Source organism: Sylvia atricapilla, chromosome 5 (assembly GCF_009819655.1).
Source record: "Sylvia atricapilla isolate bSylAtr1 chromosome 5, bSylAtr1.pri, whole genome shotgun sequence".
NCBI lineage: Eukaryota > Metazoa > Chordata > Aves > Passeriformes > Sylviidae > Sylvia > Sylvia atricapilla.
Genome location: NC_089144.1, coordinates 17,265,814 through 17,277,959, shown reverse-complemented (window position 1 = coordinate 17,277,959; position 12,146 = coordinate 17,265,814). Strand labels below are relative to the sequence as shown.

The 12,146-nt window shown below is 42.8% G+C and overlaps 1 protein-coding gene across 3 annotated transcripts in view; it reads right to left on the bottom strand.

Annotated features, from left to right (window-relative positions):
- Nucleotides 1-1,207: 1,207 nt before the first annotated feature.
- The window catches only part of BEND7 (BEN domain containing 7), a 46,547-nt gene continuing 35,608 nt past the window's right edge, over nt 1,208-12,146 (bottom strand). For 2 of the 3 annotated variants that reach the window (XM_066318806.1, XM_066318805.1), the window contains 2 exons: nt 7,762-7,812; nt 1,208-3,164 (listed from right to left, as the gene is read on the bottom strand). In XM_066318806.1, the coding sequence (XP_066174903.1) occupies nt 3,103-3,164; nt 7,762-7,812 (113 nt within the window). In that variant the 3' untranslated portion in view covers nt 1,208-3,102. The remainder of the gene's footprint in view (nt 3,165-7,761; nt 7,813-12,146) is intronic. The other variant, XM_066318807.1, reaches the window with a different exon arrangement.

Sequence of the window (12,146 nt, the reverse complement as noted above, 5' to 3'; positions counted from 1 at the left end):
ACATCCTGGCCTGTCTCAGCAATACTGTGACCAGAAGGACCAAGACAGTGATTGTCCCCCTGAACTTGGCACTGGTAAGGCCACACCTTGAATTCTGGGGACACTTTTGAGTTCCCCACTAGAACAAAGACATTAAGGTGCTGGAGTGTGTCCAGAGAAGGGCAACAGAGCTGGGGAATGTTCTGGACCACAAGTCTGAGGAGCAGCTGAGGGAGCTGGGGGGGCTCAGCCCAAAGGAAAGGAGACATTAGAGTGGTGTTTCAGTAATCAAAGGAGGCTTGTAAGAAAGATAGAGAGGGACTTTTTACTAAAGCCTGTAGGGAAAGGACAAGCGGCAACAGTTTTAAACTGAAAGAGGACTAGATTTACATTACATATTAAGAAAAACAAATTTACATTGAGATTGGTGAGGTTTTGTAACAGGCTGCCCAGAGAAGCTGTGGATGCTCCATCCCTGGAAGTGTTTAAGACCAGTTTGGATGGGGCTTTGGCCAACCTCATCTTGTGCAAGATGCTCCTGTCCATGTCCCTTCTAAGCTAACCCATTCTGTGGTCTGTGACTGAGATGCTCTTGCAGCACCCCGCAGAGGGGAGGGCTGGCACTGGCTCCTGTCACACCACACGGGTGCAGGAGGTGCAGCAGGCTTCAGCCGATCTGGGCAGCCACTGAAATGTGAAGGAAGCTCTCGTTGGGACTTTTTACCTCCATAGTGCTCCTTGTATAAGGCCAAAAAGGTGTGGTGAGCTGCTGCTTCACTTCACTTCACTGGCTCCTTGGAATTGATGGAAGATTACCAGGAACATGTTTTCGCAGAAGGTATGTTCTAAGGCTAAACATTTGATGAGGGTGTGATAATGAATTACCAAGCATATATCTTTGCAGCTACTCCAACCTGTGAGTATTGGTTTGTCCTTCCTGTGTGTTGTTTCCATAGAAGCAGAGCTTAACCTTTTAAGTGCAGATTATAAAGGCACCTAATTCAATTAAAATTAGACTTCAAGCATATCAGTACTTAATACTCAAGAGTTATTACGTGATTGGATATAGATGTTGTTGTGATTGGCAAGGCAGTGTGGTTTCTGGCTGAACCAGCTGGAAAAACAGTATCGTGGTGGTAACTTCCAGGGTTTTCCTATGTGTAGTCCACTGGTGGCAAAGTAATTACTCTAAAATACAGGAATCCAGCATAGAACACAGGAACGCACATGCAATTAAAGTTATTTATTGTAGTTTTTCTTTTCTGAACTGACAAAGAGGATTTCCCAGAGATCGGTAACACAGCACAATGTTATACACCATTTCACAACTAGTCCCTTGTCGCTTTATTAAGAACATAGTAATTTAAAAATATCTAAATATTTACATATTAATAAAACATATATACAGAAGATTGAGACATTTTTACCTAAATATGGAATGATTTTTTTTTCTTCTCTCTAATAAACCCTATAAAAAGATTTCTGAAGAAAGTCTGAACAGTAGTCACAGTAAGTAAACACAAATGCAATCTTCCAAATTTACAAAACGCTGATTTCATTGTTGAAGGGTTACAACACAATGGACCGGTGCCCCCTGCCCAATGCAGGCAACTCCAAGCCATGAAGGAAGGAAAGACTCAAAATTTAAGGTTTGCAGTGCACATTCAATCTATTCCACAGTTTTAGAGAGAACATGGTCATTCCTAAAAGTCCATGGAAGGTGGGTGGGGAACAGCTGGGAGCCTGGTTTCTTAGGTGCCAAGAGAACAAACTGTTCACGTTGGCTTCGCTGTTATTTGTGGGTATTCCGTGACACTTGAGAAACAGGCTTTAGGATTATTAAAAAAAGAGGTTGAATATTTTGAAAACCATCCCACTCTGTAATAGCACTTCTGTTGAGACACTCAAAGGCCAAATAGTTTCCAAAAAAACAACAACAACAAAAAAGTACCTAAGGTTAAGATACACACAGGGAAAGGGAACACAATGGCAAAGGCTCTATCAAGCTCTCCCTTGAATTGCAGGAAATATGCTCAAACTGCCTGGTGATCAATAGGTGTTGCAGGTAAGACCTTCCAGATTTCTTTGCAACATTTTTAAAGTGAATTTAGTGCTGATGAAAGGTGCAGAAATGAAGGTTTGCAGGGAGGGCTGCACACGGTTTTACCTTCGCCCTGACCCAAAAGGACCAATCCTTTCAGTGTCTTAAGAGCGTAGTGCAATTTCTTCATCGATTCACTTGTCTTAACTGCTGAGATATCAATACAGTGCCAGTTGAAAGGTGACTTGGTTTTTTTAAATAGGTGAGTATTGTTGCCAAGGACAGTGGCTGAAAAATCACAGTGAGCAGACCCTCTTCTTGGAAAACAGAAAATTAATAGATTTTGAGATTGAGGTGGTAGAGCAAGCTGGGGGCAACAGTGAGGGAAAAATGATCACCTCCAGCAATCTGCACTACAAAGATGCTCAAGAGCCATCCCACTAGGACCACATAGGGGAAATTGTTTAAGGAATAGCTTTTCCTTGCTTTAACTAGGAACCTGGGCACTGCTGGGAGAAATCCTGCTTTATTTCCTCCTAAACTCAGTAAGGATTTTTAAATCAGAGCTGTGTGTGACTGGTCATTGGTACTGCAGCAGCCAGGAAAGGAAAAGTGGGTCTGCAGAAGCAAAGAGTTTCACCAAGTCAGATGCTTGTTAAGCCTCCAGGGTCCACAGTGGAGAGAGAGGCCACCTTGGTCCCTGGGGACAGATAGAGTCACAACTCCTGTGTGGTTTAAGATGAAACAGTGCTGGCAAGCATACAAACGTGGAAAAATACAGTCATGGAGGTGAAACACAGGTAAGAGAATGACCTCAGAGTGGATACCCCGCTAATTCAGTAATGCATTGGATGCAGAGGGAAATCATCTTTAATTAAGATGAAGAACAGTGAAGTGATCTGGCGGTTTCATTACTTGAGGTTACATGGAAAATGCATGGAAAAAACATAGACTTGCATGAAAAACTGTATGGATGCCCATGTCTTGTGGTACACTGAAGTTCTCGTGCTGAGCTTGCAGGAACATTACTCAAAGGAGAGGATGTTTCTATCCGCTAAGAACACTGATGCAGGATGTGAAATTCAAACTGAAAAATCTGTGTTTGCATCTATCAGATGGTCTGTTGTGGTGTCGAAAAGGTTACCTGAAGGGAGAAAGAGTTTGAAGGGATCAGTTAAAAAACATAAGAATTTAAGATACCAGTAATTTGCAACAAAAAAGTCAGTATTTTGGAATTATGGAAATTATGCATTTGAGTTTTAACTTTAATTAGTGATGGGGCTGAACTGCTGGTGTGCACACAGGCAGTGCTGCTGAATTCTATTTAGAGTAAAGCTCAACTGGCTAAAGGAAAGCAAATTAAATGGATTTTTTGAATACAAAATTTGCCAGCCAACTTTTTCACACAACATACAGTGCAGCCCACTTCAGATGTAAAGCGCTCCATTAGTCTTCAGCACAAACTGCACTGCGACGTTCACCCCTTTGAAGTTTTGGCTCTGAAGAAGTGAAAAAAGCACCCCATGAATTTTAAACCTTGAGTACATACTTTGGGATCTTATTGGTAGAAACCCCCACCATTCCACAGCAGTCTAAATGCATATAGGAGAGAAAAAAATATATATACACACATACACCCCTATAAAAGGTGCGCTGTATGATTATATCCCATCTTTTTTAAAGCACTTTAAGAATGTGCTTTTTCTAAACAGAACAATGAAAAGATGGACAGAAGAATTACGACGAGAGTGCTAAGAACATAGGGCAAAGAGAAGACAGACATCAATCAGCCTGAGAAGCAAATACACCCCAATGAAAAGGGAAGACTCATACAGTCATGCATTGAAAGGATAAAGATTTATATTACAATAAAGGATTTATATTTAAGGTTTCAGAAAAGGTTTTTCTTTTTTTTTTTTTCCCCAAGTTTCATTTTCTTGATATTGTATTCAGGAGAAAAGGAGACAACCTATATAGAATTGGATTGTTGCTGTTTTCTTATCATCCGTTTCTTTACCAAGAGATTGCTCTCATCTTTTCACAAAGCTGTATCACCCCTAGACCTGAGGATTGGGATGTTAGTGTTTCAGCTTCCGTTAGGGATATCAAAATTCTTTCTCATCTTGGAATTAACCCCAGTGTGGAGAAACTACATAAACTCTCAGCATGGCCGTGGTCCAGAGCAGGAGTAAGGAGTGCTACCTCATGGTCCTATACCTAGCTACATCTTTCCAGTCCAATTTACAAGATGAGGATTCAAGAAAAGGGTGTTGCAGCTGGCTTACATTTGTTCTCACATGCAGAATTTATGGGCTGCGCCTTCCTTTTGTTTTTCTTTTAAACCACAAAATCCCAACACTTTGCGTAAATTGTACACTGAAATAGGATGAGCCTTTTCAGAATACCAACTCACACAGAAAGACTCTAAAAGCTGCCACATCCTCATCCTGATAAAGATCTATCTCACACCCTCCAGGTATCCTGTATCACCAAGAAACTAATCAGCCTTTCCACTGAGCCCACGATAATTACCCCCGGAGCTGTCTGATCTGTCTCAGCTCAGGTCTGGACACAGCCTGCAGCTTTGGGTAGGTGCAAAAATTGGAACTCTCCAAGACTGAGCTTTGATAACATTTGTTAGGGACAATTCTTCTAGTATTTTCTTGAGATTTATCTGTCAATGAACCAAAGTTCCCAGCAAGTTTAACTGCCACAGTTCTTCCAATGTACTTTAAACACCCTTCAATCAACACCCTTTAAAGCCAAGGCCCTCTTAGTGTAGAGAGTGATTTTAACACAGGAGTATCATTTCTGCTCAGAAGTGCTAAAATATAATTGGAAAAAATGTCTTCCTTAGCTTTATGAGGATGTACCAGCTTCATTTTTTTTTACAAGGCTTTTGAGTTCCAAAAGAGGTTTCTGAAAACAAAGCACCCCTTGCTCTCCTGAAATCCCAGGACTTTGATAGTTTGTCAGCACAGAGGGAGCTGGTTCAGACCTGGCTGTGAGCACTGGCACCAATTAACTGCACTTGGAGCCTGGTCCTGCTGGCACCAAAGGAGAGAGGCCTCCAAACACAACTGCAGTTGACCTGGCCTTCCCTCTGGAAGCAGCTCTCTTCCCACCAATGATGCAGAGAGTTGAGAGCAACCATTCCTCTGGAATCTGAGTTTTCCCTTGTTTTTTAGCACCAACACTTATCACTGATTCAAGTAATTCACCCTGGATGCTTTGGCTTCACAGTTTGTTCAGTTACTGAAGATCAAGAGAGCAACTGTTCATGGATAGCTCCCATACCCCATCTTTTCTCCCCATCCAGTCTTCTGCAAGATCCCCTAAAGCAACCCAGTTCACTCTGGTTTTATTATACCAAAGCACCACGTTAACCACTGATCACAGAATTACAGGATCATTTAGGTTGGAAAAGATACTTAAGATCTGCACTGCTATGTCTACCAACAACCATATCCTCCAAGTGCCACATCTACTCATCTTTTAAATACCTCCAAGGATGAGGATTCCACCACTTCCCTGGACATGTCCCAGTTCTTGACAACCCTTTTGGGAAAGAAATTTTTCCTAATACCTGAGGCCACGATTTATCTGATATTAGCTGTCATCTGCAACCAAGGCCCATTGCATGAGGCACTGTACAAACACAGACTCAGAGAGACTTTTCCCCAAAGATTTTTCAAGCTAAACAGAGAAGACAGCTGAATAAATTGCACACAGACTCTCTTTAAAGAACCTGTCAAACACCCCTTTGTAAAACCAGCTGTACTAAAACAGGGAAAGACCCCTGTAAAAATCATATTCCACCTCTTTTGCAACATTCCTTGATAGAAAGCATCTATATTTTGGCTCTGTCTCATAATTACCATCATTATACTGTCTATGTATCACTTTAAATATTCTGCTTCCAACAACAGTATGGTATTACGCAGATATGTCCTATAAAGAAGCACTGGCACACATATAATAATGGGTGTGAATCAAATTCTTGGCTCACAGCCTGTGAGCACCACCTCCCCCCAATGCAAACTGCAGCGTGGTTTATTTAGGCATCCTTCCACAGGTAGTGTGGAGCAGCACACACCACACACAAGCATTTCAGCTCAAAAGCTGTATGCATGGAAGCTCAAAGGTGTACAAGCACACAGACCACAAGGGTGATCTGCAGTGGAGTGGAAAGGAAGTCCCTTCTCTGTCACAACCATCTCAGCATGTTCATTTCCATCCCTGATGTACAACCCAAGTGGCAACTACAGAAACTGCTCCAAGAAACATACAGCAAACTGTTAATTCTGCTCCTTAATGTGATTACCGGAGCAATGAAAAGATAACACTACAGTGCATTAACAACCTTTATTAGGGTGCTCTCACAGCGGAATTGCTTCCCTCCCTAATAAAAGAAACCAACAGGATGTCACTTGGAAGAGACCTTTCAATGCAGAGCTTCCTGCACCTTTCATCAGAGCCGTACCCTGGAATATTATTCAGTGGCTGGCCAGGAAAGCAGGACGGCAGCTCCCAGGCAGTGCATGCTCCCAGCCCCCCCTGGGTCCGTGCCAGAACCAGACTATAGCTGCTTGTCCTCCCAACTGCTCCGCTGCTCCTATTCCTTAGTAACTGCACGTGCTCTGACAGCGCTCCATGGCTGGCAGCTGCTGCTCCAGCACACAGCAGCGGGGTGTGAAAGCTCCTTCTCCAGCCCTTATGCAAGAGAGATTAGGGAGTCCTGGCACAGGAGACAGATGCTGTGATGGTCACCAGTAGTCTCCCGTCCTCCCCACAGCTGGCAGGTACTGTGTGATGTACTCAGAAACCCAGTACCAGCCCTGTCTTGCTCTTCCAGCAATGGCATTGCTGATCTCCAACATTGCTGATCGCCCTTTGTTGTTAAATGAAGTAACACAAAACCGCACTATAATCAATGATGTTATTTGTCTGTCCAAGATCCTCTCTCCTTTGGGGAAATGAAGCAGCATCTCAGTGACATTACAGGCTCTGAAATGCAGGGAGATTACCAAGTCCCCAGACTCTGGCCCCACTGGATTTTCAGAGGATGGCAGCTCAGCTCCTACCATCACAGCACCTATTAATGGACCAACTCTCAATGCGAGGGTGCTTCAAATTTCTGTCTCGGTCTGGTGAGACTGGTGATTTCAACTCCAAATTCAACAGTGTGGAAAAATGTTATTTCCCAGTCTACACAGCTGCACAGCCAAGCTGCTGTATTGCAATTGTCAGGCTTTTAATGCAGGGTGGCTGCACTTCAAGAACAAGTAAACTAATTCTTAACTAGCATGTAAATATGTCTGCAATCCTTCTGTGAGTCCAAGATATTATGGCTAATACCTCCGACAACTTAAGAGATGTGACACTACAAATGATTGTGTTTGTCCCTACCAATAACTCTGTTAAGAGATAAAAAATACTCCCAGAAATATCAGGGATGAGCACAAGCTCCTATCTGGCATAAGAAGTGTAACTTACGGGCCCTTATTAGCTTAGCTGCTCCCATGGACCTTGAGGTTTTATGAATATAAAATTGAGGGGAAAATTGTAAGATTCTGATGCATTTGTTTTTTTAACACAGACCATTCAAAACTTTAGATAGCAGAGTCCTGTGTGCAATTACCCAGCTTACATGGCAAGTCAGGATTATTGAAAAGTATTTCTGTGCCATAAATAAACAAAAACACATATGGGAGACTGATAAAAATTTTAATGCATTTTACCTGTTTGTAGTAGAGAAATGTCCGGCTTCTCATCACAGTCAGTTGCCTCTGCTGATTACAAATATAAACAAGAAATCTCATTACTTTCACTGAATACAGGAATGCGATTAAAAAGCTACAGACTGTGAAGTGATTTTGCATTTTCTATCTACTTTCCTCAGCTGCAATTTGCAAGTGCTCAGTTAAAACTCACTGCTTGGAGAAAAAGTTTATATAATAAAAATGTTAACTCGGAAGAGGGAGTTGGGTATAGAGAAGCAATTGTGCCAGCAATGGGATGGAGTGACACTTGCTCTTTTTAAGGTTTCAGGATATCTATATGATAAAAGGAGTTGCAATCATTTGATAAAGTCGAGAGGAAAGTCCCCAGCAGTCCTTAGGGGAAGAGCCTTGCAGGCTGGAACTCCACCCTCTGACAGTCACCCCATGCCTGCAGGGAAAGGAACACACCCATTTCTGCACCCAAACTTCCCATGACCACAGGCAAGTTCATTTTGCAGGACAGATTTACTAGGGAAAAGTGTCTTTTAAGATGCAGGTGCCCAGTGTAATTAAAAAAGCATGTGACCACACTGGCAATTAACATGTATATACACACATGCTTTCAACCCACAACTTATGCAAGAGCATTTGACTTAATTTGGTCCATGGTGAAGAGAGGCTAAAAGCCTAATTTGTTCATTCTGTGTTTGCCAGAGGCCAAGGGAATGCACAGACATAGCTTGTCTCACTCAGCAGATGTGCAGGGACTTGTTAGGCTGTAGTACCTGGGGGAAGTGCATGTGAACCCTGAGCAAGTCAAAGGTGTGTAACAGGAAATCCATGCCTAACCTACAGAAGTCCTACTCAAAATCCTATTACCTTTGTCTTTTGGCACTGCAGCATGGTATTTAAGGCCTTTGAAGCACAGTGAGATCTTAGAGGGCACTTCAGCAAATGAGGTGTGGTCATACAGGACAAGTCCATTATCACTGAATCACAGAATAATTTGGTTAGGAGCAGACCTTAAAGGTCAGCCTGTCCAGCCCTCCTGAAATCAGCAGGGAGAGCTTCAACTAGATCAGGTTGCTCAGTGCCCTGACCTTGAATAATTCCAGGGATGGGGCATCCAGCATCTCTCTGAGCAGCCTGTGTCAGTGTTTCACCACCTTCATTGTAAAACATTCTTCCTTATATCTAATCTAAATCAACGGTGTTGTAGTTTAAAATGATCATCCCTTGTCCTACGAACTACATTGTACAAGGTCAGTGTGGTGGATACATATCTGCTCACATCCATTCACTGCACAATATCCACAGGGATCAAAACCAAGTGCAGATGCACTAAGCAACTCAGTTCACCTCTCACTTGAGACTAAGCTAACTGTCCTGATCATCTTATCATGGCTCTGCGCAAGAAGATATTGAGTTGTTGCCTTCATGATAATAATGTCTAATCCAGCTCCTAATCTACATTAATTTTCTGATGTAATCCATCCATCCTTGTCTCTCCATCCCTGGACCATGAGACTGCTGTGTCTCCCACATGCCTGGATGTCAGGTTAGTTTTTAGCTTTATGCTCTCAGTTCTGTAAAATTAACTGAACCAAAGAAAACATAGACAAACTAACCCCCTAGTATCAAGCAGCTTTCCTCCCACAAAAGGTTTAAATGCAGAGCCCTGATAAATTCATGGCACAGATTTGCAAGTAGCTCAGTGCCTGGAATTGATACATTTTTCTGCTTTCTCTGAGAAGGTGGCACCCTGAGCAGAAACAAATTCAGTGCTTGTTACAGCTCACTGTGAAAACCTTGAATTTTGGAATAGACAGGTGGCTCACTAAGTGAGAAGGGATCACCTAGGCTGGGTTAAATTTGGACCAGACTGTCAGTGATAGAAGGACTGATGTGCAAGGGAGGAGACAGCATGAGAAGCTGAGACAGCCAATGGGACATACATGGCTTAAAAAATCCTGAGTGTCAGTCTGAGGCCAACTTCTAGCAATACTGTGAAGAACTAAAGCTGCATCTGGCCTCTGGGGTAGAAGGGACACAAGCTATGAAAATGGGGGAAGCCAGATCTGGGCGCTAGCAATGAACTGGAGAGCCTTCCCTCTATGAATATCAGGGGTGGTGCCAACGGGCTGCCCACTGTACTGACAGCTTTTCTAGAAATCTCTGCAGCAATTCCTGAAGTAGCTCCAGAGATGTGGTCACATTTCCACCACACTGCTCTTCTTACACCAGAGAAAGGCAATATTACAGAAAGAAACAAATGAAAACAAGGAACTTTCAGAAAGTAAGGACTTGAGTCTCTAGAGGTCTCCAAAACTCTGCCAAACCAGAAGTTACCTGGCCATTTTCATCTGGGAGAAGACTGATAGATGAGGTTCAGCTCTCCAACACCAATTGTTCCAGCCTCATTCCTCATGCCAGCACAAATGTTTATATAGTCACCAAGATCAGTTCCAGTTAAAAACTGACAACATGGCCACAGGAATGCCTGTGCCAGCACCAGAAAGGGAGTGGGAGTGCAGCAGATGCCCAGAGAACTACTCACTCTTCTTGGCAGCTGCCAGGATTTGTTTTATGAAACTGGATGTGTAACTGCAGCTCCAGGTGAAGTAAAACACAGGGGAATGGCAAACACCTCGACCTCCTAACATGGATAAAAAACCACCAAGGCTCTTACATGTCATTCCAAGAAGGAAGGAAGGTTTGCTTTTGACAACCACACCCACAGACTGCCAGCCAAACCTCACTGTCTTGAGCCAGATTGCAAGACAAGGCAAGCAGGGAGAGAGCCTACTGTGGGAACTCAGAGCCTCTTCTCTGTCCTTTGCTTAGATAGGAGTGCAGCAGTTCTTGCAAAGTAAAGGCTGGCACCCATTTCCTTAGATTTCCCCCAAACTGTGTAGCTTCTGAGGCCCATGTCTGTCTGTTAAGTGTACACTTGCTGCTTTCCTCTTTGGACAGAAGTACGCACGTGCTCAGGGCTGAGAAGTTGAATACAGCAGTTACTATTTTAATATTACTGTTTTTTATCTAAAATACTGGACACAAACACACTGTACCACATGTTGGACTTCATCCTACATCCTTCCTGGCCCTGTGTGTATTGCTAAGCAAAAATCAACCCAATCTCTTGCAGCATATAGATACTGTGTCAAAAGCACAAACAAGGGAATCAGAAGGCTGAATAAAAACAGAAAGAAGAAAAAAAACTTATCCAAAACAATGGAAGCAGCAGTTTGAACAAGGATATGGGAGAAAATGCGTATTTCCAGGAAAAAAATAACCAATTTCTTCCTTCTTCCCCATTATTTTACACTGCAACAAAGTAATGTTAATTTTAAACAACAATTCAAGGATGAAGCATCATTGCATGCAATTTATTTAAATGAATCTTGCCTGAACATTTTCAACATGTTTTCCAAAATTGCTGTATTTTCCTTTAAGGAGTCAGGCAATCTAAAGGTTCCAGTCACTCACAAAGTAATCACTTGGCATGAAGAGCTCCTAGTCCATGTAGTGTGGCAGTGTTAGAACAGAATCATAGGCTATTCTGAGTTGGAAGGGACCCATAAAGATCACCCAAGTCCAACTCCTGGCCCTGCACAGGACAGCCCCAGGAATCCCACCATGTAGTAATTTACATGTTATTGTTATTACATATTACCCCCACAGCATCAGTTTTCCCATGGACAGTTGCTATGGAATAATGGCTCACGGGCTCTTCAAAACATAAAAAGGGAGGAAGAACTTACTGTGGGAGACGTGTGAACCCTGACCTGCTGCTTATTAATGGATGGAGAGTTTAGTAATCAAAAGGCTGGAACACGGTGCCTGCATAGAGGTGACAGGAACAGCCAGCCAGCTCCCTCTGATTTTACCCGTTTTAAGATCTCTGGGATAATGGCTGACTGTCTCCCTCAGTGGTGCCACTGGCAAGGCCACCAGACACCTGCTTGTGTTCTCTTCTGCAGGGTGAAGAGACCATGCTGGGGCAAGTCCAGCACTGTAAATTACGAGGCAATTTGCACTGTAAGTCATGCTGCTTTAAGAAAGGAAAACTATGCACATGCATTTCCTTTGACTTCTTCCCTTCCAGGGCAACTTTGCATCCCATGCCATCCACCAAAATGATTCAGCTTCTCTTCTGGGAGAAGACAGACCTGGCATGATGAAGCTGTGCTCCAATATGCTCTGCTGTTGGCATGACATGGGACCAGTAGTCAAGGCTGAAGAATATTATCATCCTCTTTAATTTTAATTATAACATCTGTTTGTAACATTAACCTCACAGTCTCTTCTCCCCTTTGTGACAGCTAACTTGTGAAATTTTGAAAAGACTGAACAAGGCCAATAAAAATTTAATGGCAGCAGCAGCTTTATTCTCAGATCTA